Here is a 24,620-nt window from a genome sequence, read left to right as displayed (position 1 = left end):
CTTTTGATTTTTCGGTCGAGAAAAGCAAAAGGTTAGTGATAAAATGACAGATTCGAGAAAAGCGTCTTTTGATTCCCAATGGACTTCCATATGTTTATGCTACGGACCATATGTATTTGCCTTCTCGAATCTGACATTTTATCACTAACCTTTTGCTTGTCACAATCGTACACACTTTACAGTAGAACCACCGTGTCTTTTCTCACCATTTAAATTTCGTTTTGGAACGATGACATCAATCGATATATAGGAACAGATCAAGATAACATATAGCGATTATGAGTGCAAATCATACATAACGTGAGAACTATGACTACGTTGATGGTTTACTTGAAGGAACCTCAGTATTCAACAAAAAGCAAAAAAAATCCTCACAAAATGCGAACCCTTTGATGCCAACACCGGCAATCCTCGACTTCATGTAAACTATCCACCTTCCCATACTCTGTCTACATCGACAGGTAGTGTTCCCATAGCCAGCTCACCCTGGCCGCATGGTCGTCAATTGTGAGTTTTTTAAAGTAGCCTTGTTGATTAAATGAAAGTGATAAAGCATTACTCCACTAAGGAATCTGCGTTTGGAAAAGGATGGATTTCCATTGGACTCCCACAAGGGACAAGGGCTTGATTGGTTTTCCTATATACACTGCTCCATCTTCCTTTCTCATGAACCAATAGCATTTGATTTTATGGTCTTCGTCGTAAAATATTACGATTTCTGTTTCAACCATTTGATTGTATGCATTTGATTGGTTTTCCTGTAACTACTCCTTTGTTTCCTTTTTTTACTTTGCTAAAATACTCCATTATTTCCTCATGACGTCTTGACGTGGCCACATTCGACGACTTTTAACCATTCCACATTCACATATCTAAGGGTTGACAACAATAGGGCGTCTACTCCCCTTTTTTGTGAGTTATTAACTTTATGTTCATATGAAAGATCCTGATTGACTACTCGTGGTCAGACATTGCTAGTCCTCTCTCCTCTTTCTACTATCCAATTCGAGTTGATGGCGGAATTTGTTTCATTTCATCACTCGAATAAGAGAAAAGTTAAAGAGGGGGAGGTTTCGATGACAACTGTAGGGCATCTCTATTCGTACCATGTTTAGAGCGTGGAGATTGGTATCAAACTATGGTTCAATTGAGCAATTCCCGACTCGTTGAAACGAAAAAAAAAAAAAACTTAGCTAAATGATTTTAGTTGAAACCATCATTTGCAATTTGAGACCATCCGCCCAGGTAGCGCTAGCTGCTGGGCGCGCACTCTTCTCTCGCAAAAGGTTGAGTGTTCGAATCCCGGTGCCGCGGTGTGACTTAACTAGGTGCGCGTGTGTGGTGGCTAGCACGTGTCGCCCCGGGGTTTACCTTCCAGGCTGTCGGCCGTGCGGGAGTTCCCTGGGTCATAAAAAAAAATCATTTGCAATTTGAGGTTAGAAAGGGTTCGCTCAGAACAGTTCCACTTGTATTTATTTAATTAAGTTAAATTGAACAAGCCAACAACTTTGGAAAACAAACATTTCTTTTATTTAATCTACTAATTCAACAGTAACATACTCAAATAATGACCCGTCAATTTCATATTTTATACAAACGTCAATAATCTTTTTCATTGGATCAAGCGATTGTAATTCTCTAATCATCAAACAAGCCATTTTAACATATTTGCAATTTACATGGCCACATGCTTAGTCCTTTTTCCTCGTCGACCAATAGCATTTGATTTTATGGTCGTCGTCGAAAAAAAATTGCGACTGTCTGTTTCAACCATTTCCTCATAGACCCAATAGCATTTGATTGGTTTTCCTATAACTACTCCATTATTTTCCTCATGACGTGTTGACGCGGCCACGTTCTACGTTGAAAACATCGGGTGAGTCTCAGTCAATGGCAAAGGCCTAACAAAGGATCACGCCTCTTCTTCTGCTAAGCCGAGCAAACTACTGTTATGGCAAGCTCAGGTGCAGGATTGACTTTCATTTGAGCAAAACTACTATGGAACAGAGATGTTTATCTCCATGGAATGACTTTCATTTGAGACACAAAGTAGACAGAAGTTGTAAAGAGCTGGGCATTTCTGGTGTTTTGCTATTTATTTCCGTTTAATCGGCCATTTATTTAGCCGCATTTAGTTTTTCTCATCAGCAAGTAGCATTTGATTTTATGGTCTTCATCGTCAAAACTAACGACTCTCTGTTTCAACCATAAAATGTCCGTTTACATGTGGTTAATTTCTGCATCAAAGCTAAATTGGTGATAACAATTGTTTTTGAAGACGAGAGAAAAGCCTCAAGAGCGAGCAAGATGAAGTCGACTATTTTTCTTAGCCATCACATAAACAAAAACAAAAGGAGAAAATTAAGGAGAAGCAATCCTATTTCATGACAGCTAAACGGTGTCCTAAGCACACGGAAGTATGTGATTATCATCTTCTAACGGGACAATCCTGTCGACATTCATCCAACGCAAGACAGCTCAACCTGACCGGCATAGTCGTCCATTGTAAGTTCTTAAATAGCCTTGTTGATTGAATGAAAGTGACCAAGCAGTACTCCACTACGCCATCTATGTTTGGAAAAGGGAGAGCTTTAACGTCCAAAAAGCCTATTGTCATACCGTCAATCCAATCGACTTTCTGTTTCAACCATTTTATATTCAGAAACGTTATCTAGAAAAGGCAGAGGTTTGATTGGCATTCCTATTCATTGCTCAATTATTTCCTCATGACGTGTTGACGCGGCCTATTTCTCTGTTAAAATCATCGGGTCAGAGAGAGTGAGAGACGACACATCCGCTAAGCTGAACAAGCTACACTTATGGCGAGCTCAGAGGCAGGAATGTCATCGGAAAGCGAGTACCAAGTGTTCCTGAACTTCAGGGGATCCGACACTCGCACCGGATTCACCGAAGTCCTCTTCCATAGCTTGGTCGATGCTGGAATTTGCATTTTCCGAGATGACGAAGAGCTCCGTGTCGGTGAAAGGATCGATGGACTACTCCAATGAGAGATCGACAACTCCAGGATCTACATACCTATCTTCTCTCAGACCTATGCTTCGAGCAAATGGTGCCTCTGTGAGCTTGGACAGATCATGGCAAACAACTCCAAATCGGAAGGTAATAAAGAGATTCTACCAATTTTCTTCGACGTGGAACTTGACGATATTAAGTTGAAAACTCCACTGTATCGCGATGCCATACTAAGTTTGGAGCGCGAGAAGAAGTTGAGCAATGTGCAAGTAGATGCGTGGAGAGTGGCTCTCATGGATGTTGGTGCAATAAAGGGGTGGGAAGTGAACAAATACAAAGGGTAAGTTAGCTACTTTCAAGATGCTTGTTTCCCCTATTTTCGTTGTAGGCAGTGGGAGGAAAAAGAAAGTAACAATGGAATGTCATGCACCTTCCTATCTAATTATATAACCTTTCAATGTGTTAAACATTTCTCCTCTTGAGTACACCATGTTCGACTTCTATAATCGTCACTTGAACATAAACCATAAATTGTCAATTTTAAACACATAAATATTAATACATCTATTTTGCACGAACTTTATCAACATAATCCCAAGATTGCCAATCTCATGTTGGAATTAAGTCATATTTCGGGTCATGACATGGCGCACGTGTTGCCAAGGACAAAAAATATACGTTTCAGAGTGATGTTAATATCCCATATGGACTCCTAGAAGATCGCTTCTAGATTGTTAAGGTCTCATTTTTAATTCAATTACTGTGTGATTTATCCCCTGCTTGAATACATCGCTTTTAACTAGGTAATCATGATTCCGCATTTTCCCCCTCCTAAAATGGTTTCCATTGTGGCAGCCACGGCGAAATGATCAAATTGGTAATTGAGGAGGTCTTGGATAAACTGAAGACAAAACATAGATCGGTGACCGAACATTTAGTTGGAATTGATGATCGAGTTAAAGTAGTAAGTGAATTGTTAGATGTTCACTCTGGTGGTGTGCGGCTCATTAAAATACATGGCATGGGCGGTATCGGTAAAATGACTCTTGCAACGGTTGTCTTCAACCAACTCTCTTCTCATTTTGGAAAAGCTGTTGTTTTCTTAAAAATGTTCGAGAGAAATCATCAAGAACCGATATCTTAGTTGAGTTGCAAGAAAAGTTACTATCCGAAATCGGCATTCATGCAGGAACAAGGAGCATCGACGAAAATGATTAGGGAATGAAGAGGACTAGAGAGGCACTTTGCAATAAAAAAAGTCCTCATTGTACTTGATGATGTAGATAACAGCCACCAAGTCGAGAAATTAGTTGGAAAGAGTACTTTGTGCTCAGGATCCAGAATATTGACTACAACTAGAATGTACACAGCTTGAAATATCAAGTTCTCATAAAAAATAAAAATATTTTTCTTTCATTTTCCTAACATCCTTGAAATTATTAACACAGCTTGCATGCCGCCTGAATGTATTGTTTCAAGATTTGACACCTCCAGCTTGGCAATATATATATATATATATATATATATATATATATATATATATATACACACATCTAAAATGTCACGCCCGAAACCCCGACGAGCGCGCGACACCCCAAGCTCGGTCGAAATAGTGCGACGTCCCAGGAATATCGTCGACCCAAACCAACACATCGAGTTCAAACACGGCGAAAAGAGAACACATAAACCACGACAATATAATCATGGGGTAATAAGGAGAGACAAATCACCAAACCACCAAGCACTATATTACACCGCGATATATACAATATCCATTACAATCCATCACAACCAGTAACCTCTTGCACCAACAACCGCCGATATCAAAAGGGACTAGCGGTATCGAGTAGACTAATACTACCACCAAAAAGGCGCCTCTCAAAACTGTCCAACCCCTAAAACTTCTAACTAACCCCTATTCGTCCTAGAGGGGGTCCACTCAGAATCGCTTCAAATCGTCGATCGAGTCTGTTCCTCTCCGAAGACTTGGACTCGGCGGATTGATCTCAATTGGATTGTCCTCCTCTCCCGACTCCACCTTGGAACTTCAATCAACTAAATGGTTTTAAATAAAACCGTGAGAGCACTTCTTAGTAAGCAACACCCTAAACCCAACCTAGGCTAACACGTATCTCTGGACATGTTCGAGTACACAAATCACACAACTATCAAGCCAGAACAATAGCAGATACAAATGTCTCACCTTGATACGCACGAAATCTTACATGCGAATTCAAGCATTATTACCAGAAACCGACACCATGTCGCACTCAATAATACCAATCAAACCATATTCATGCCCCCATTCGCATAACCAACACAACATCATACGATTCCCTTTTCACTCGAGCACACGCATCCAATTCATTTCGACCCGCGTAAACACGCCTCGGGTCCAAAAACTAGCCATCGATCTCCGACCCGCGTAAACATGCCTCGGGTCCAACAACACTTCTATAGCCGCGTAACAACACACCTCGGGCTCGGTGTCTCTAGCCCGCGTAAACGAACACGCCTCGGGCGCAACATCGATCTCCCTTTTTTATAATACAATGCGCGTAACACGCATCAGGTTGAACAACACTTCTATAGCCCACGTAAAAATGCCCCAGGCTCAGTGTCTCTAGCCCGCGTAACACGCCTAATGCGCGGTTAAGGTGAGATCTCGATCTCCCATTTTAAATCCTTACGAAAATTGAATGTTACATCGGGTCCAAAACTAGCCATCGATCTCGACCCACGTAAACACGCATCAGGTTGCCCACGTAGCGAACACGCCTCGGTCCTCGGTGTCTAGCCCGCGTAAACGAACACGCCTCGCGCAACATCGATCTCCACTTTTTATAACCACAACGCCGTAACACGCATCAAGTTGGTATCTATAGTCGCCTCGGGCTCGGTATCGCCTAACAACGCCTCACGCCAGATCTCCCTTTTTACGGCACGGGTTCAATTCCCCACGTAAAACGCATCAGGGATTATGTTATCACACGTGCACACATTTTCCATTTATTTTCTGGACACCGCGTAAAAACGCCTCAGTGTATTTAATGTTCGTGCAACACGTCGGGGCACCCAATCACATGCCAACCTCACACGATCAACTCGCACACGACACCCAAAGTATTCATATCACCAACAAGCCACATTAACCCACAAGTTCATCAATTCCACTTGCACAAGCTCAATTTAACACAATATTCATATTTTAGGCCAATTTTCGCCAATCAAGGGCGTCACACTCATGCCACAAATCCCGAGTCACCACATATAGTAATTCAAACATAATCATGCCACAATTTAGCCATGATATGCACGTTAACTCAGACACCACAGAAAAATCACTAAAACGCCACATTTAGGCCCGTTTTTTATGCAATAATTCTCGATAATAACTTGTAACCATCCCGATCACCAACTTAATCAATTCTAACCTCAATTCCACCTCAAAAATTTCCACAAATTCATCCAAACAACTCAGCCAACTCAGTCCACCAATTTCTTCACGAATAACCCCTAAAACTCGCTAAAACGGCCCCGAACTAACCCGAAATTACCCGTTATCCTAGGCGAGGGTTAGGTTATCACTTACTCGAGGTCCTACGCGAGCTCGAGCACTCAAAGGTGACTGAACAGAGGAGGGACAGCAGCAGAGACGGCGGCGAGCGGCAAGAACCACCGGCGGCTCACGGTGGCCACGGGCGGACGACGGCGGACGGCGACGAGCTGCTGGTCTTTCTCAGCTGGGATGATTAGAAATGAAGGCCGGTGATGGTGTTTCGGCAAAGGGAAAACAAGAGAGAGAGAGAGAGGGACGGTGGTGGAAGTGGTGTGGCGAGGCGGAGGGGCAAACGACGGCTTGACGGAACGGCGGCGGACGGACGTGCGGCGGCGGTCAAAGGCGTGGCCGGCTGGCCACTTTCACGTGAGGGAGAGGGGAAGGGGGAATTCGGCCAAGAAGAGAGGGAGAGAGAGGGAGGCGTGAGAAAATGAGGGGAGAGAGAGAGAAAAAGAATAAATAGGCTAGTCAAAGTCTTCCCAAGGTGGAATTACCATCCTACCCTCCTTTCTACTTTCCATCCGACGGCCACGATTCAACCTTATCTTAAAATCGATGGCCAAGATCAACTCTCACAAAAAAATATCCAAGGGTAAAATAGGAATTTCACAAAAGTGCAGGGCCAAAATCGTTCAAAATTTTATATCTCTAAAGTTGGTATGAAATGACCAAAATGCCCTTCTCATTTTACACTTGGTCTTCACAAAGCCCCAGGGGCAAAACAGTCATTTTCCACTTCTTATCAAAATTTCAGTTTTCTGACAAATCCGGATAAATCCGAGGCTGACCACGTTAATAACGACGTCGTCCAATTACTCTATCATGATTTTCAAAATTTTCAACACCCAAACTCAGTCTCTATTTAATGGTCAAACTTAAATAAACGCGACTTGAGCTTATCTCAAACTAAGGGCGGCTTTCGGGAAAATTCGCATATTCGACCCGTGGTCAACACTAAATCGAGCTACGTTTAAGTTCACTCGAGCCATGGTAACCTCGATTGTCATGTAATTGCGAGGATCAATCATTAGTTCTAAAGAACGCGATCGTTTGGAATAGGTTTGAGATCATTCGCAAATTTCGTATTCTTGCGAGGCAGAATCACTCGCGATCCAATTATACGACATTCGCAAATCGATCCATGACCATCCTTAGATCCGTCTATATTAGCCCAAAATATCACATCGACAATCATCATAGTCGAAAGTCAGTCCACGGTCAGGTTCTATGGTCGCGCGAATCTAGATCCCTAATTAGCATTTCCCTACTGGTTAATGTCCCAAGAGTGATCAAGTCTGGGCGAGATTTACTACAAGTGCGTTATTGAAATTATGCATTTCATAAATACCAAGTGGGTCAAAATTTAGAATGTCACATAAAATGTATGTGTGTGGAAAAATGAAAAAAGAAATTGAAGAGAGAGAGAGAGAAATAAAAGGGAGCCGGTGATGCCAAACGTTCATCATGTCTTCCCTTATTCCCACCAATGCTTAGATTTGATCATAACCAATCATTAGATCGCTAAATAATGACACTCCTGTCGGAGATCATGTTATATTTTCGCGTATTTTATCTAGTGGTAGAGATATAATGAATATTGTTTATTTTATACACATTGAAGTTGGAGATTTGGCACTTCAAGTCAATTTAAAAAAATAAAAAATGAAGATGCTAACTTGCTAGACTTAGACTGAGTTTTTATTAGAACTGTATAATGTATGGAAAATGTCATCCTGTATTGACAACGCAATACCTGACGAGCAGTTGGACAATTGGGACTTGTCATATAGCCCGGCCAAAAATCATGATTAGCACTCCGGTCTGATCTGGTCTCGCACCAATGAGAAAAGGCTTTTCTCATAGATCGGGTTGGAGCATTTGAGAATTTGCACATCGTTAAATCAGGCTCATTTTTTGACCTCCCCAAAAAAATCAGGGAAAATTCCAAAAAGGGACCCGAAGTGGAGTCATTTTCTCAAATAGGGGTCTGAAGTGGACTTTGTTTCAAATAAGGACTTGAAGTAGCTGATGAGTCTCAAATAAGGGCTCGAAGTGGCTGATGAGTCTCAAATAAGGGCTTGAGCCCTCCAACCGGCCAAATGTTCACCGGTCGGTGACCGGTGAATTTTCTGTCAAGGTTAAAGAGTGAACGTGTGAAGCGGATTAACATCCACTCCATTAACGTCCCTTGTGACTGAAGGAACCTCCAGCCTGCGATTCCTAGATGTATTACTCGACATCATTGTGCTTAGAGTTTGCTGATATAAGAAACTTAGTTCGCCTTCAATTTATTCTACACTTCGTTGCCTTGAACTAATCCGCTTCACACGTTCACTCTTTAACCTTGACAGTTTAGCTGCTTCTGACTAAATCCTAAAGATCTTATAGTTCATCTAAAACTCAGAAACTGTCCCAATTGTGAACCAAGACAGAGGTTCGTTCAACGGCTTGAAGATGCAGGGGACAACTGTGTCTTGGTCTATGATTGAATACTGTGGACTCCCATCATCACTGACTAATTCTTCCTAAGTCAATGCAAGTGATTCAAAACGATAGTAAAATTGACGAATCTAAACAAGACTTTTTTCGTAATATTTTAGCCTTCAAATTCATTCCGCACCAGGTGTCCCATTCACTGCTCAATGCGATGCAGGGCACACGTATAATCACGGACACATATTGGCAAATAAAAGGAATAAGCAGAGAGACGTACATAAGATGAATTGCTGATAAGTTCGCTAAGGAAAATCTCCTTGTTGCTGTAGAAAGTGTTGATGATCAAGCTCAGGAGCTGGTTGATCTCCGCCTGAAAAGCGAAGGTCTTTGCGTCGGCCATCTGCACATCCTTGAAGACTTGGAAAAGGCTGGTGAGGGAATTGAGGGTCTCGTGTGCGAAGGTGCTGAGGAAATTGAAGGAGAGCCGGTTGCACTTCGGCGACCTCTTCGCCGGCAACTACTTGGACAGATCCGGCGGTGAATCCGACGCCGGTCAAGAAGTGCCTGGACAGACCCGGCAACGGTGGTGAACGAGGTCGTGCGTATGGTGGAGGAGGATTAGGGTTGTCTCCAAAGGTAACGAAGAAGACGGGAAGAACATAATTTTTATTTTTAGGGATGGTAACTTTAAATTTTGATTTCTTTTTGGACAAAAGTGCCCTTGTTCCGTTTGCCGGAAAATTCACTTGCTCGCCGGCCGGTGAACATTTGGCCGGTCGGAAGGCTCAGGCCTTTATTTGAGACTCATCAGCCACTTCGGGCCCTTATTTGAGACTCATCAGCTACTTCAGATCATTATTTGAAACAAAGTCCACTTCAGGTCCATATTTGAGAAAATGACTCCACTTCGGGTCCCTTTTTGGAATTTTCCCAAAAAATCATGCTCATGGGGTTTAAGCTTCTATATATGAAAACCAGATAAACGCAGTAACATCAGTTAGTAGTTAATAAATGAGTCGTGTGAATGGATCAGGAGCACGACACGATACAATTTCCGTTTTCATTTGGTCCACCCACTCAGGTTTGGATTCGTATATTAGCTGATCCAACTTATATTATAATCTGAGGTGAATACTGAATAGTGCATCGCACCCCCCTCTTCGAGGCTTATTTGTTTGGTAGCTCGCTCCAATCTTTGGATTTTCTTTTTAGATTTTCAGCTTATGTTTTCTTTGTAAAACAATTTTAGTTTTTTCCTTCTTTTTTTTTCATTTTTAGCTTTTTTTTTCAAACTTATTCAAGCATTTTCATTGGCACCACATCCCTCTTTAAATACATTAAAAAAACTGTCATGTCGGCATTTTCATTAAATTCAATTGCGCTAATCTTAAAAATTTTAGGATTTGATTCTCCTATTTGAAAATTTCTGGACTTTACTATACATATGCGATAATTTTTAAAAAATTTGGTCCACTTATTGCTTCTCCCTTTTTTTTGTTTAAGCCTTTGTTCTCTCATGCTTTGGCATTGTAATGGACCTGTGCTTTGGCAATTCCATGTTATTTAATAATAAAAAAACAATTCAATCTTTTTACGTAAGATTCCACTAACTTCTTAATAGAATGAGAAAATGAAAAGAAAGAAAAGTAAAACCACTTACAAAAAGCAAAGGTTTTTTAACAGCATATGGAGAATAATTGTATGCAATGTTAGTCATAATCACACGATAATCCAAGGGAGAGATGGAGTCGAAAATAAAAATATATATAAATTAAAAAAGCTCAAGAAGTCTTGTCTTTTTATGCATGACCACTTCTACTGCTATCAAATCACTCCACCATAAAAGATCAAGAATAATCTGTTGCATACAAATTGATCTGCGGATTTGCTACATATCTAATTTCATGGCCGAACTTTCTATTCAAGTAACCATCAAGTTAATGCACATAAAAAAGCATATTTTTGCATGTATTTATTCTCGAGCTCTGCCCTTCAGCTTTCATGAACTTAATAATGTCACGATCTTGTTTATCGAAAAATAAAATGAAAAATAGAAAGGCAAGTACTTATGTGGATTGTTGTAGTAGACACATTCTTTTGACCTTCCACCAATTTCAATCCACACATTTCATAAATAGGTGTAGATTGCAGGCTTTATGTCTATGACCATCAACCATCGGCCTTTTACTACTTGCAGTTGACTGACTCCTTACCAAATTGGCCATACAAGAATCAACCACCTAAATTTACAGTCAACCGTTTTATCGAAATGCAATTTTTCAATCAAATTATCTAACAAAACAAATTCTTCAATTCGATTTTCTCCCAAATAATCTCGGATTTTCGAAATTGGATAGTCAAGCGAGACCAGTTCAATTTCCAGACCAAAGTATGAAATCTAGTATGTGCTAATTTCTCAAGCATGATTAGCTCAATTCCAATTTGTTAATTAGTGGGCTAATGATGGCTTAAGATTTCATATTGTTTGTTTGGTCAAAAAGGAGAGAGCTCTTTAAGAGACGGAGCCAGCCAAGAAGCCACGATACAGAAGCATTATCATCATACTCATGCACATGTTGTGCCTTGTCAGCACCCCCAACAACTACAAGAACATGCTTTGCACGTTGCATTTCTTAAAAAATACGAACAAGAGCTTTATTACTCACTTGTGGAACCACCGATAATACCCACGCCCATGCTCTCCTTATCACACACCTAAAAGAGTAATTAGCTTTTCATCGAGTTGCAACCTGAAGGAGACCCTGCTCAACATCTCATTGAGGAAGTGCTATTTCGTGCAGCAAAGAAAGCTGGTACGTGTTGACATAGCTAAAACAAAGGAAGAAGAAATTGTTTACTTTAATCCAGGATAACCGAATGATATTAACATTTGGCTTTCGCTTTATTGCAGGCATCGAGTTTCATGATTTGCTTGAAATACCACAAGGAGATCGAAGGCGGTATCATGACGACATTTCCATCATAATTATTTCGTTAGAGGGAAGGATTTGGAGATCTTGTGTATAAAACAGAGCTGCATATAGGAAGATAGAGAGACACGATCTACTAAAAAAGAACCTGAGGCATCTCCTTTTTGCCGTTCCTTTTCCCGGGTCACATCTGTAAAACCAATTCAGATATGCCTGATCTAAATGAATTATTTGTGTATTCTTCTCCCTTCACAATACTAAGTCAAGAAAATAAACACATTTTACTCTTTTAAGTGTTCTTTGCCTCCTGTTTTCCTGCTGAGAGGTCCAATTACTGTGTGCACGTGTGGGTTTCGCCTGATGGCTTATGCTGATAAAAATCTTGCTTACTGGATAGTGCAAAATGCAAATTCACCAAAACATCAAAGTTCATATTTTGAAAAAGACCACTGGACCACCACGAGTTCTCAGAGCCTGCTACGTGGCGAAAGGCAAGACCTTGTGATGAAGGCGGTACTCGGGACCCTCCTGGTTGATCTGGTAATAATTTCTCCTAACTGCTAACAACTTTGGAATTGATATAGTAAATGCAAATTGCAGTTGAGAAGAGGCAGATATGAGAGTCATCAGAGTATTAAAGGCCTGGTCTTCTATTATTAAAAATCTCAGGCCAAGAAAACCAGTCAATGTTTTGCAACTCTCAGCCTGTCATATCAGTTCCTTTGTTCACACGAAGGGACTAGTACCAAAAATCTTTTGTACAACTTTCAGTTTTTGATGTTATATGTCTCGGGGTGACCAAGGCTCCATAATATATTTCGATTATTTGTATTACTTACAGGGAATCGTTTTATCATTTTTATGACTGATGAATTGGACGGAAATAATCAACGATCTTTTGAAGTTTACTACAATTAACGACAAAGATCCTATATTGGGGGAAATTAAACTAGGGTCTGGTTAAGCATACTTAATAAAAATGTCTCAACACATTTTTTGACACATATTTTGTCATATCCAAACCTATCTAAAATAAAATAAAAAATTTATCACTTCGCCATTACTCGAGGATTCAAATTTGTACATATGTTGTCCTAGAAATTCGTTGCAAAAAAATTCGACGATCATGTATCGTCGTAAAGTAAGTTGAAGACATGTATTTTAGAAAGAAAACGGAAGTAGGCGAGCATCTAAAATGATATAATTGAATACATCTTTCGGAAGATAAAATAAGAAAAGGGAAAAAACCACCAAAAACCCCAAACTTTAAAAGGAAGGAAAGGACAAAAAAAATCATATTCTTGGTGAGTGGGAGGGGAATCCTCACTTCTTATTATTGCTCAAGGCTTATATCCTCACAGGATGAATGAGTGACTGTGCAATTAGTACTTGTTTCACAAAAAATAAAAATAAAAATTTGACAGAAACATTAATTTCTCTTCCAATTCCTTAATTTTCTTTCATATCTATCTGAATTTTATCCCTTTTAATTGGTTCCTAGTGTTGGGAATGCACAGCAGAAGCCCGATACCTTCACCTGAGGAGATCGCCAAGAAAGAGCTCAAGTCTGAGCCCATCAACATATTCAGTTGGACACATCTTCACTAAAAAACTTAAGCCAATGAGTTATGGGCCAACTAAGATATATTAACTGCTCAACACCATATCAATTATTCGATATGAGACTTCTCTAACACAACCCACACCATCATCAACTGCTAACTTAAGATTGCATCACCCATGGTCTCTATCTCGCGTAATCAAATCAACTGTCCATGGTCACTTCTTGCCAGACCAACCGTGATGGTAATTCCACCCGAGACAAACGTCGATCATGAGATTTCTTTGTTAAGATATTCATCAAACACCTTAACAGATTGGAGGCCCGTCAATCCACCATTGGCTCTGATACCATTTGTTGGGAGCACGCAGCAGAAGCTCGATACCTTTCTCCCTGGGAGCTTAAGTCCGAGCCCGTCAACATATCAAATTGAACCTATCTTCACTCAAAAGCTTAAGCCAATGAGTTATATGTCAACTAGGATATATTAACTGCTCAACACCACATCAATTCTCCGATATGGGATTTCTCTAACACAATCTACACGTGTATTTCAATACTTAGTTCATACTAACCAAAGTGCTAAAAGTGTGAAAAAGTCGATTTACGCAATATTGTCATTGCAAATATGGAAATTAACGTCTCGACACCATTAGTGAATTAAAAAAAATATTATTGTTCTTTAAAATAATTTAACTAAAAGTACGTGCTGACGCCACCACATTCTAATATTGGGGTACCCCAACTGGTGCCATATCAGCAAAATCATAATCCATTCAATGATGGACACGTGTCGCCCGGGCCTACCGTCAGGGATATTTTCTCCTGTGTGGAGCCCACTTTCTCTCCCCCCTCATGTCGCTCACGAGACTCCCTCTTCACTTTCTCTCTGCCGCTTCCTCTGCAATTCCTTATCTTCTCCATGGAAACCCAAAGTAGATGACGACGGTGTGCCTCTTAACAGCTCGTCCAAATCGGCGTCACTGACGTCTTCTCCATCCCCGGCACCGGAGTGCGAGCCCGAGGCTCGCGGCCGTCATGGCCACGGAGCTCGACCTCGAGTAACCATGGTCACGAGCTCGTGGTCAAGCGACCATGGCGGTTTGGAGGGGGAAGCTCTTGAGCTTGATTTTGCGGAAGCAGGGGGAGGACGATGGGTGGAGGTGGAGCGGGCGGGCTTGGCGGCGACAGTGATTTTCAGCGCGAGGTTCCCGACCGTGAGGCACACGAAGGGACAAGTATCCATCGGCGGTGAGCCCGTTGCCGGAGACTCCGAGGGTCCTCTTCGCCGTGGCCGACAATGGCAATGGCTAGGGCTCGAGGTCAGACAAGGGAAAAGGGATGAAGCGGAGGAGAGAGAGAAGGGGAAAGAGAGAGATCGAGAGAAAAGAGGTGGACTGAAAATTTGGCTGACATAGGTGGGCCCGGCAACACGTGCCCATTACTGAGTGAATTATGATTTTGCTGATATGACAGCACCTGAGGTAACCCAATATTTTCTCTATCACAAGGGCCGGCAATCCTGACTACTTTTCGTCCCCAATACTCTTTGGTCTTCCAAGGAGTCATATAATAATTTCAACTTTTGGAAAAGAAAGAAAGCCCTTAATTTTTTTTTTTGGTTTTCGTACATGGGTCCTGCATCTTTGGTTTCTTTATCATCGACCGACGGCATTTGATTCTATGGTCTTCGTCTTCAAAAATTACGACTTTCTGTTTCGATCATTTTCTCATCTACCATTCTAAGAAGTGTTCAGGCGCACCCCAAACCCGCCCACACACGGGAGAGAGAGATCGCCAAGCCGAGCAAACTACCGACAGCTATGGCGAGCTCAAATGCGGCAACAGCATTGGGAACTGACTATCAAGTGTTCTTGAGTTTCAGAGGACCTGACACTCGTACTGGGTTCACTGACGTCCTCTTCCATAGCCTGATCGATCATGGAGTTTGCGTCTTCCGAGACGATGAAGAGCTCCCTTTCGGTGAAAGGATCGATGGATCGCTTGAGCGAGCGATGGACAATTCCAGGATCTACATACCCATCTTCTCTCGGACCTATGCTTCGAGCAAATGGTGCCTTCACGAGCTCGAGCAGATCTTGGCAAACACCTCCAAATCGGAAGGTGATAAAGAGATTCTACCTATTTTCTTCGACGTGGAACCTGACGACGTTAAGTTGAAAACTGCGTTATATGCCAATGCCATACTAAGTTTGCAGAGCAAGAAGAAGCTGAGCAGTGAGCAAGTAAATGCATGGAGAGAGGTTCTCAAGGAGGTTGGCGCGATAAAGGGGTGGGAAGTGAAGAAGTACAAAGGGTAAGCTAGCTGTTTTCAACATGCTTGTTTCCCCAATTCTCGTTAGCACTTTATCATAGATGTAAAAATTCCGGTGTGACTGAGGTGGGACTTTTACTATAATAACACTAAATGACGCACCTATGCCACGCGTGTCAAAATATGTGAAACTGCATAACAGGGTCATCTTATAAATTGGCCGAATAATGATATAATAGCTAGATAGCTAAACTCCTATTTGATTGGGTGTAGTGGGAGGAAAAAAAATGGGATAATGAAATCCCATGCACATTCCTATCTGATCATTTAATCTTTCCACACGTTAAACATATCTCCTCTTGAATATATCATTTTAACTTTTATAACTTGTCGCTCGAGCATAAATCATAAAAATGTCCATTTACAATGCATCAATATTTGTACATCTCCTAGCGCAAGTTATTAGCATAATCTTAGGATTGCTAATCTCATGTTGGAATCAAGTCAAATTTCGGGTCAATGACATGCACACAAGTTTACAAGTGCATAAAAGCATTGTTTTGGAGTGATGTTAGTGTCCAATAGGACTCTTAGAAGGTCACTTCTAGATTGTTATGGTCCATTACTTGTCCGATTATTGTGTAGCTGTTCCGGTTCTTGAATAACATCACCTCTAGCCAGGTAATCGTGATTTTGCATCCCCTCCTCTCCCCAACCACCACTAAAATGGTTTTTTATTGTGGCAGCCACGGTGAACTAATCAAATTGGTAATTGAGGAGGTTGTGGAAAAATTGAAGAGAAAACATAGATTGGTGACTGAACATTTAGTTGGAATTGATGATCGAGTTGAAGCAGTAAATAAATTGTTAGATGTCAACTCTGGTGGAGTGAGACTCATTAAAATTTATGGTATGGGGGGTATCGGTAAAACAACTCTCGCCAAAGTCGTCTTCAACCGTGTCTCTTCTCATTTTGGAAAGTATAGTTGTTTCCTTGAAGATGTTCGAGCAAAGTCATTGAGAACTGATGGCTTAGTTGAGTTGCAAAAAAAGTTATTATCCGAAATTGCCATTCATGCTGGAACAAAGAGTATTGATGAAATTGGTTATGGAATGCAAAGGATTGGAGAAGCACTTTCCAATAAGAAAGTTCTTATTGTACTTGATGATGTTGATAATAACGAACAAGTGGAGAAACTAGTTGGAAAGAATACTTTGCGTTCAGGATCTAGAATACTAATTACAACTAGAAACAAAGATGTTTTGCGAATCCATAGACGAGATTATCATATTTTAGATTATGAAATGAAGGTGATGAGTACGAATTGTGCACTTGAGCTTTTCAGTAGGCTTGCATTTGACAGCCACTCTCCTTCAGATGATTACTATGATCTTTCAAGAAAAATCGTATCTGCCACCGGGAGACTTCCGTTAGCTCTTGAAGTAATTGGTTCGTTCCTCTATGAAAAAGGGCAAGGAATATGGCAAGAGGCATTGGATAATTTAAGCAAAGCACCTCACGAGGATGTTTTTGGAAAGTTGAAGATTAGCTATGATGCCTTAAGTTCCGAGCAACGACAAATTTTTCTTGATATTGCTTGCCTTTTCATTGGTATGGATAAGACGAATGCAATTTACATATGGAAAGATCGTGAGTTTTCTGCGGATACCGGAGTTGATGTCCTCATTAACAGGTCTTTGGTAAAGATTGTGGAGAACAATAAGTTTTGGATGCACGATCAACTCAGAGATCTTGGAAGAGAACTTGTTCGTCAAGAAAATCCAATAAATCCTGGAAAGTATAGTAGATTATGGATTAACCAGGAGATCCTTGATATAAGATCGACAGAGGAGGTAAAGCACTCCAAGAGGAAACTAGTAGTTTCCATACTAGAAAATCTTCCACGCTGCACTATGTTTCCTTCTTTTTCCCTTTTAATCCTTTTCCTCTGAAATAGAATACTGAATACCGCTCATTTCTTGCTCTCATATGCAGATGAACAACGTTCAAGCACTGGGTCTTAATCTATGCTACACTTATCTAGATCTCATTCTAAGTGAAAAGATTGGGAGGTCTGAACATCTAATGCACCTCAAATTAAATGGTGGATCCTTCAATGGTAACTTAGTGAATAGTCTTACCAATTTAAGCTGGATTTTCTGGAGGCAGCCTCCTCCGTTGTTTTTTAAGCGAACCAATGTGCACTTAAAGAATGTGGTCTTTCTTAAATTTTCACATAGTGACTTGATGGATGATTCGACACTACGAAGCGTAATCAAGGTGAGTATTATTGTTATTTATATTCTATTTTCTTTGAAAGTAATATTTGAATATTCGTCCATTGAATTTTGCATTCATTTTGACAGATGGCACAAAAATTAAAAGTTCTTTCTCTTGAAAGTTGTCACAGCATAATCAAAACACCAAGCTTCTCTGGATGCCCAAATTTAGAGAGGCTTACTTTCGAACAGTGTTCCAATTTGAGGAAGATTGACGACTCTATTGGCAAGTTGAAGTGTCTAATTTATCTGAGGATCTATGATTGCTTTGGTCTTGAAGATTTGCCTAAAGAAATCGGGGATCTAGTGAATTTGCAGCACTTCTCTGTACAAGAGTGTAAAGTGAAGAAACTCCCAAGTTCCATATGGAAGTTGAAACTATTGCGTGAGGTGCACTTTGAAAGTAGATTTGATGACTTAGATTCAACAAATTCATGGGAGTTGCCTAGTACTATTGGAATGCTTCAGAAGCTGGAAGTGCTTCTAGTCAATAATGAGCATTTAAAAGGTCAACTTCCTTATGAAATCGGAAGTTTGCCTTTTCTAAGAACCCTAGATCTATCATATACTGGTGTTAGTGAAGTTCCAGAGACCGTTAAGCAGCTTTCTCGCCTACAAAGATTGAAGTTGAAGGAATGTAATAAGATTCAAGAGTTGCCGGCGCTCCCAACAAGTTTAACCCATCTACTAGTGTCATCTGAATCGTTGCGGGGAACCCCGGATCTCTCCAACTTGACTAATTTGGTGGAGTTGGATCTAAATGGTTGGGAAGAAGGAGGATATAAACTTTGTGACAGTAGGTTGTGGTGGATCGGGGGTTACCCAAACTGACTAAAACGAGATTTGGACGTCACAATGTCCCTGCTCCTGCTGAGCTGGCTTCCTTTCCTCTGTTAAACCAACTTGATTTTTATGGGTTGGACCTTCAAACATTTCCACAACTTCCCTTGTCTCTACAAAAGCAACGCCTTGATAATTTTTATTCAGTTGAGTCACTCTCTCCGAACCTGCAAAATTTGTCATATTTAGAGCTCTTTAGGTCTCAAATGCAAGTATTTCAACTCGATAGGTTTGAACCTCGAAATTTAACGGAACTCCATGTGGTAAGTTGTGTACTCCTCGAGAAATTCAGGCTACCATGGATGAGCAAGTTGAAAGTTGTTGATATCTTAGATTGTCCAAAGCTAGTTGAGATCCAATTTCATCGGGAGTCCAAATCACTGGAGGCATTGTCTATTCAACAGTGCCAATCCCTGGAAAGTCTAGTTTATTCAGTAAGGAACGATGGGGTGTCTTATCGTTGGGAAGGGACAATATCGCTTCCATCGAGATCCTTTAAGAAGTTGCAACGTTTCATTCTTGGGGGTTGCCCTGAGATATACAGGATAGACATTCCCGATACATTGGAATCATTGGAATACTTCACCCTTTTTGGTTGTCCTAATGTGAGAAGTCTGCGGTATTTGCCAAACTTAAAGAACCTCAAGTATCTCAGAGTTTTTGGCAACGATGGGCTGCAGGGTGTCAGGCTGCTTCACATCGGTGAGTTCCCAGATTTTGGATCGTTGACAACGTTCGAGAATGCACTTAGGAATTGGCATCCATCATCATGGCACGATATGCCAAATGATTGCCACATAGATATCTCCGGCTGTGAGGAAGACTTTCGGGGCTCCCTCAAGTCCTACAGACACCAGAAGGTGAGTCTCACTGAACCTTCTCTGTATAACGTAGTTAACATTTAAGTAACTGAAAAGAGAGATTTGGCGTTTCAATTTACATATTGTTATCGGACAAATGAAGATGTCATCGATAGAGAAAGATGCATTCAAATCGACGTCACTTGTTCCGACACCAATCTAAATTTTGACACACTTGTAAGTTTTATTTTCATAATTGTGTTTTCTCATTTTCCTTTTCTTGTTCCTACTCCTTTTTTCCCTTCTTCTTTCCTTTTCGTCGATGAGAAAGTTCTAAAATTTCGGATAAGCTAGGGGACAAGGTCAATTGGTATCAAAATAAGTGGAAAAACTTCATTAATTCAGAAAAATGTCATCGTTCATGCATTCATCTTATTGGTGGTGTGGTGTGGTTGTTTACGTTGTGCTTAACATGATCTTGCCATTTGATTGCTTTATTTTTCAACTCTGTCCATCCTAGTGCTTGATTGGTGGCGTAATTAATTTACTTTAGCATTGTCTAGGCCTGGTAATTTTCTGGTAATATCATATTGTTTCTCCTTTCTTTTTTGTCTTTGTGTGGCAAGGAAGTTTATATCTTAAGTGGATGTCAGACCCATGAAATATGTTGTTGACCTCATGAATCAAGTAAGATTCGAGCCAAAACTTGATTTGTTGGCTCAAATATGAATTGTTTGTACTGGGAAGTGTCAGAAATCGAACTCATGCCGTGCATATTAACTGCAAGCATACGTCCGCTCCCTAATAATTAAGCTAACTCCACGGAGTTGATGACGTTATTAAATGCGAAGCTATTCCTCTCTTATGATATATATTTTTAATCGTAGGATGCGTGTTCTGAAAGCGCCTAAAATACTTATTTGAGATTTTATAGTTTGATTAGAAGCCACTTCAAACAGGAACAGGAATTTAAGCAGAGGAGGATAAGGCGAGAAAGAGAGTTGCGACGATGGGCGATCTTCGAATGTTTTCTTTACTGCATCTTCCCCTGTTTATTTTTCTTTCATTAAAAGCGACTTCAAACGGAAATTAAAGCAAGCAGAGGGGAAGGCTGGAGGGAGAGTGTTGTTCCAATGCCTGAGCTTTGACCTAATGTGATGTTTGCGGGAAAAGATGGCAAGCTGGCTGGTTCTTTGACGGCGGAACTGGAGAGTACAGAACGAAAGTTGCCTGAAAGCAGAGGTAAGAGGGTACAGAAACACTCCAAACTGCATTGGAGGATGACATACTTGCCCATTTTTTTGTAATTGATGCCAATGGCGTCTGGCAAGGCAAAGCGAGAAGATTTCACCGTCGGCCACGTTTAAAGGCCCCCCTTGTCTGTACCGTATTTGTGGCCTATGTGTTTTTGCCTAGAAGGCATTCGTTTCTTTAACTCGTCTTTGCTTTTAAGCTCGAGCTTTGGCTCCCAACCAATATGCACTTAAAAGAATGTGGTCTTTCTTCAATTTTCAGACAATGGCTTCATGGACGATCTGAAACTAGGGAGCTTAATCAAGGTGTGCCATGCTTTTTCCTAACCTATTTAACTCATATGTTATCATTCCTCCGATGAATACTGGTATTCACTTTTTACGGATGGCAGTTAAATGTGAGTTTTTTTTTTCCTTCCCTGGTGTTCTCACATAATCACAAGACTAGACTTTGTTGGGGCTAACAAAGCAACCTAAAAAGGGGTTGAATAGGTTGAGTGATGATAATAAAAACTTTTATAGAATACTAAACAATCGGCGCTCAGGATGGTATCTTAAACAGAACAGCGTGTCTGATGATGATACGCAGACCAGAGTGAATGAAGACAATCACACAATAATTTATAGTGGTTCAGTTTTATACACAAACCGACGTCAACACTCACACAACAATTTATTGATTTAGAATTTGAAAGTTCTCTGCAGAGCATATGGCTTTTAAATGGGGAACCCTCATCGGTAACTTAGCGAATCGTCTTACCAAATTAAAATGGAATTTTTGGAGTCATCCTCCTCGAACGTCTAAGCCAACTAATATGCACTTAAAGAATGTGGTCCTTCTTCCATTTTCACAGAATGACTTCATAGATGATTTGAAACTACGGAGCTTGGTCAAGTTAGCTTTTTTTCTATTCTATTCAACTAATATGTGATTGTTTCATCTGATGAATAGTGGTGTTCATTTTTTATAGATGGCAGTGCAATTGAAAGTTTTTTTTTTTCCTTCTAAGCTGTTTTCACATAACCACAAGACCGGACTTCTCTAGTTGCTCGACTTTAGAGAGCCTTATTTTCCAACACTGTTCCAATTTGAGGAAAATTGACAGCTTTATTGGTAAGTAAAAGTGTCTGATCGACTTGAATATCCATGGTTGCCATCATCTTGAAAATTTGCTTGAAGAAATCGGAGGCCTCATGAATACCCAGTGCTTGACTCTGGGCTGGTGTCGCCGAGTGAAGAAACTACATCGTTAAGTATGTCGTACTTTTCAACTGAGTACTTCAAATCAAATTCATATGCAAACAGTGCATGGGAATGCTTGAGAATCTGGAAGTGCGTGAAATCGTGACAACTTCCTTCTAGAACCGATGGGTTTGCCCTCACTATGAATCTTACGCTTATCGTATCTTGCATCCGTGAAGTTCCAGAGATGGTAAACGCTTCAGTTAGTAAAAAGTGATGAGATGCAAGAACTGACAAGGCTTCCCAATGTTGAGGAAAACTCCTATTAATTTTGAAGTTGACAAAACCTTCTATGTTATTGTAAATCTGATACTTATTCTGAATTATTCAAGGTCTGTATATTCTGGAAGCTCAGAAGAAAGTTATTCAGACTTTACAAGCTGTCAAGTATATTTTTGAAGACCCACATAATCGAAGTTCCGAGATTCGAGAAGCGAAAGATATTCGGATGCGGATGCGAAGTTATTCGAGATGAAAATGCGGACGAAGAAATTATTCGAGACGAAGAAATTCGTCGACGCGAAAGAAATTATTCGGGACGCAGAAAGTCTTGAGGCGCAGACGCGGAGTTCTTCCGATGCGACGCGCAATTGAACGTAACACAACAGCTAGTGATCCGCATGGATTTCACGAAGGAATGTTCGATTGTCTCAATCTCGAATCAAACTGATTGACAATCAAACATCATGACAAGAATGCATTACAACGGACAAAGTTCTACTTATGGAAACCAAGATTCTGATTGTATGGGCGACCAGAATCAGCGGGATTCAGAATCTGTTATCCAACGGCTACTCAATCCTTAGTATACAAATCTGTCCAAGGTGAAGATTGGAAGATGATCCTCTGAATGCTGTCCAACGGCTAGTTTGGAAGTGGAGGAGTATTTAAGGAGATCAATGAGCAGCAGAAGAAGTACAGAATCAAGAATCAACAAGTCCAAAGTCTGAGCTTAATCCAATCATTTTTCTCTTGTCATTCTGAGCCAAATATTAAGATCTTGAGGGACACTTTGTAAGAGTGATTGTGTGGGATAGAGAGTCCTATCATACACAAGAGTGTTAACACTCAGAAATTGTAATTCCTCTTGATTACATAGTGAAATCCAAGCCAGGTAGGCATAAGCGTGGAAGAGTGGACGTAGGCTTGCTATAAAGCCGAACCACTATAAACTTGTGTGCGGATTCTCTTTCCCTTATCTCTTACTTTACATTACGCACATCAAGAGCACCGTCTATATAATCTGTCTTGAATCTGAACTTTATTCAGACTCTTCTGTGATTTATTTCATTTCCGCATAAATTACTAAAAATTGTTTTAGATCACCTATTCACCCCCCTCTAGGTGATCCTTGCTAGCTACATCAATTGGTATCAGAGCAGGTTGCTCATTTATTGAAGTGTCTTACTTCTGAGCTAACGATCTATATGGCTAGCTATGGTGCTCCAGGGCTCATTGAAGGACAGAGCAACAACAAGACCACCATATTTCGATGGCAAGGAATATAGTGTCTGGAAGAATAAGATGAAGGCATTCATAAAGTCAATTGATCACATGCAATGGGATGTCATCATCAGAGGTGTCAATCCAAAGTCTTCGATTCAAAAGAAAAGGCGGATGCAAGCAAAGCAGCGAGATCCTCCATTATCTCAAACTCGAGATATCCAAAAGAAAACCTTAGATTCCAAAGCAATTTATTCTCTTTATTGTGCCTTATCACCTATTGAATATAAAAAAATTGCTGCTTGTGAATCAGCTAAGGAAATCTGGGATACTCTTCTTATTACTTATGAAGGAACAGATCGAGCCAAGGAAACTCAAATTAATCTTCTGCTTGGTCAATATGAATCTTTCAAAATGAAGCCTGGAGAATCAATTGCTGATTTATATGACAGGTTTCGATATAGTAAACGGTCTTGCTTATCAAGGACAAACCGGTTCCCAGATGCAATGAAAGTCAACAAACTTACGAGAAGGGATGACAAATCGGTGGGACAACATCAAAACATCTCTTTGAGAGACACAAAGGATCAAGCCTCTATCAGTGAATGAGTTAATTGGAACTCTTCAATCATATGAGACTGAGAAACGAAATGAGGAGATTGAATCCAAAGGTAATAAATCAATTGCTTTGAAGACTAACATTGATTCTGATGCAGATTCTGAAGATGAAGACGTTGATGATGAAGAACTAGCTCTATTTATAAAGAAGTATAAGAAAATGAAGATCAAAGGAAGAAACCTCAGGGGAAAGAAGCCTTTTGAAAAGAAGAAATCTTTCGATGAGACAGAAAGATCGAAGGATGTTATATGCTTTCACTGTAAGAAACGTGGACATATCAAGCCAAATTGTCCACTTCTGAAAAAGAAGACCAAGTTTGAGAAAGCAAAGAAGGCCTTAAAAGCGAAGCACCGGGTGACACGGAATGTGAAGACGGTGATGAAGATTTGCCTAATGGCTAAGTGAGAC

General features: G+C 40.5%; 1 protein-coding gene and 2 pseudogenes across 1 annotated transcript; all 3 read left to right on the top strand.

Moving 5' to 3' along the window:
• Positions 1–24,620, top strand: part of LOC115677850 (disease resistance protein L6-like) — a 46,778-nt pseudogene that overhangs the window by 6,762 nt on the left and 15,396 nt on the right.
• LOC115677857 (disease resistance protein L6-like) lies at positions 2,794–4,304 on the top strand (annotated as a pseudogene).
• LOC115677858 (disease resistance protein L6-like) lies at positions 11,698–21,400 on the top strand. Its single transcript, XM_056303812.1, has 7 exons — positions 11,698–11,781; positions 11,880–12,438; positions 15,217–15,776; positions 16,481–17,588; positions 17,731–18,015; positions 18,102–19,714; positions 20,614–21,400. The coding sequence occupies exons 2-6, from the start codon at positions 12,259–12,261 to the stop codon at positions 18,843–18,845; spliced, it is 2,877 nt and encodes a 958-aa protein (XP_056159787.1). The 5' UTR covers positions 11,698–11,781; positions 11,880–12,258; the 3' UTR covers positions 18,846–19,714; positions 20,614–21,400.

Source organism: Syzygium oleosum, unplaced genomic scaffold, assembly GCF_021117445.2.
Source record: "Syzygium oleosum isolate NSW1041296 unplaced genomic scaffold, Sole_v2.1 Sole_v2.29, whole genome shotgun sequence".
Classification (NCBI taxonomy): Eukaryota; Viridiplantae; Streptophyta; class Magnoliopsida; order Myrtales; family Myrtaceae; genus Syzygium; species Syzygium oleosum.
This window is presented reverse-complemented; position numbering and strand designations above follow the sequence as displayed.

What these genes read in the sequence shown, in the direction of transcription:
- LOC115677858 (XM_056303812.1), top strand. Translation starts at nt 12,259, where the DNA reads ATGGCTTATGCTGATAAAAATCTTGCTTACTGGATAGTGCAAAATGCA. An exon ending in GGACCCTCCTGGTTGATCTG is followed by an intron (nt 12,439 to 15,216) that starts GTAATAATTTCT and finishes AGAAGTGTTCAG; the next exon opens with GCGCACCCCAAACCCGCCCA. An exon ending in CACTACGAAGCGTAATCAAG is followed by an intron (nt 18,016 to 18,101) that starts GTGAGTATTATT and finishes TCATTTTGACAG; the next exon opens with ATGGCACAAAAATTAAAAGT.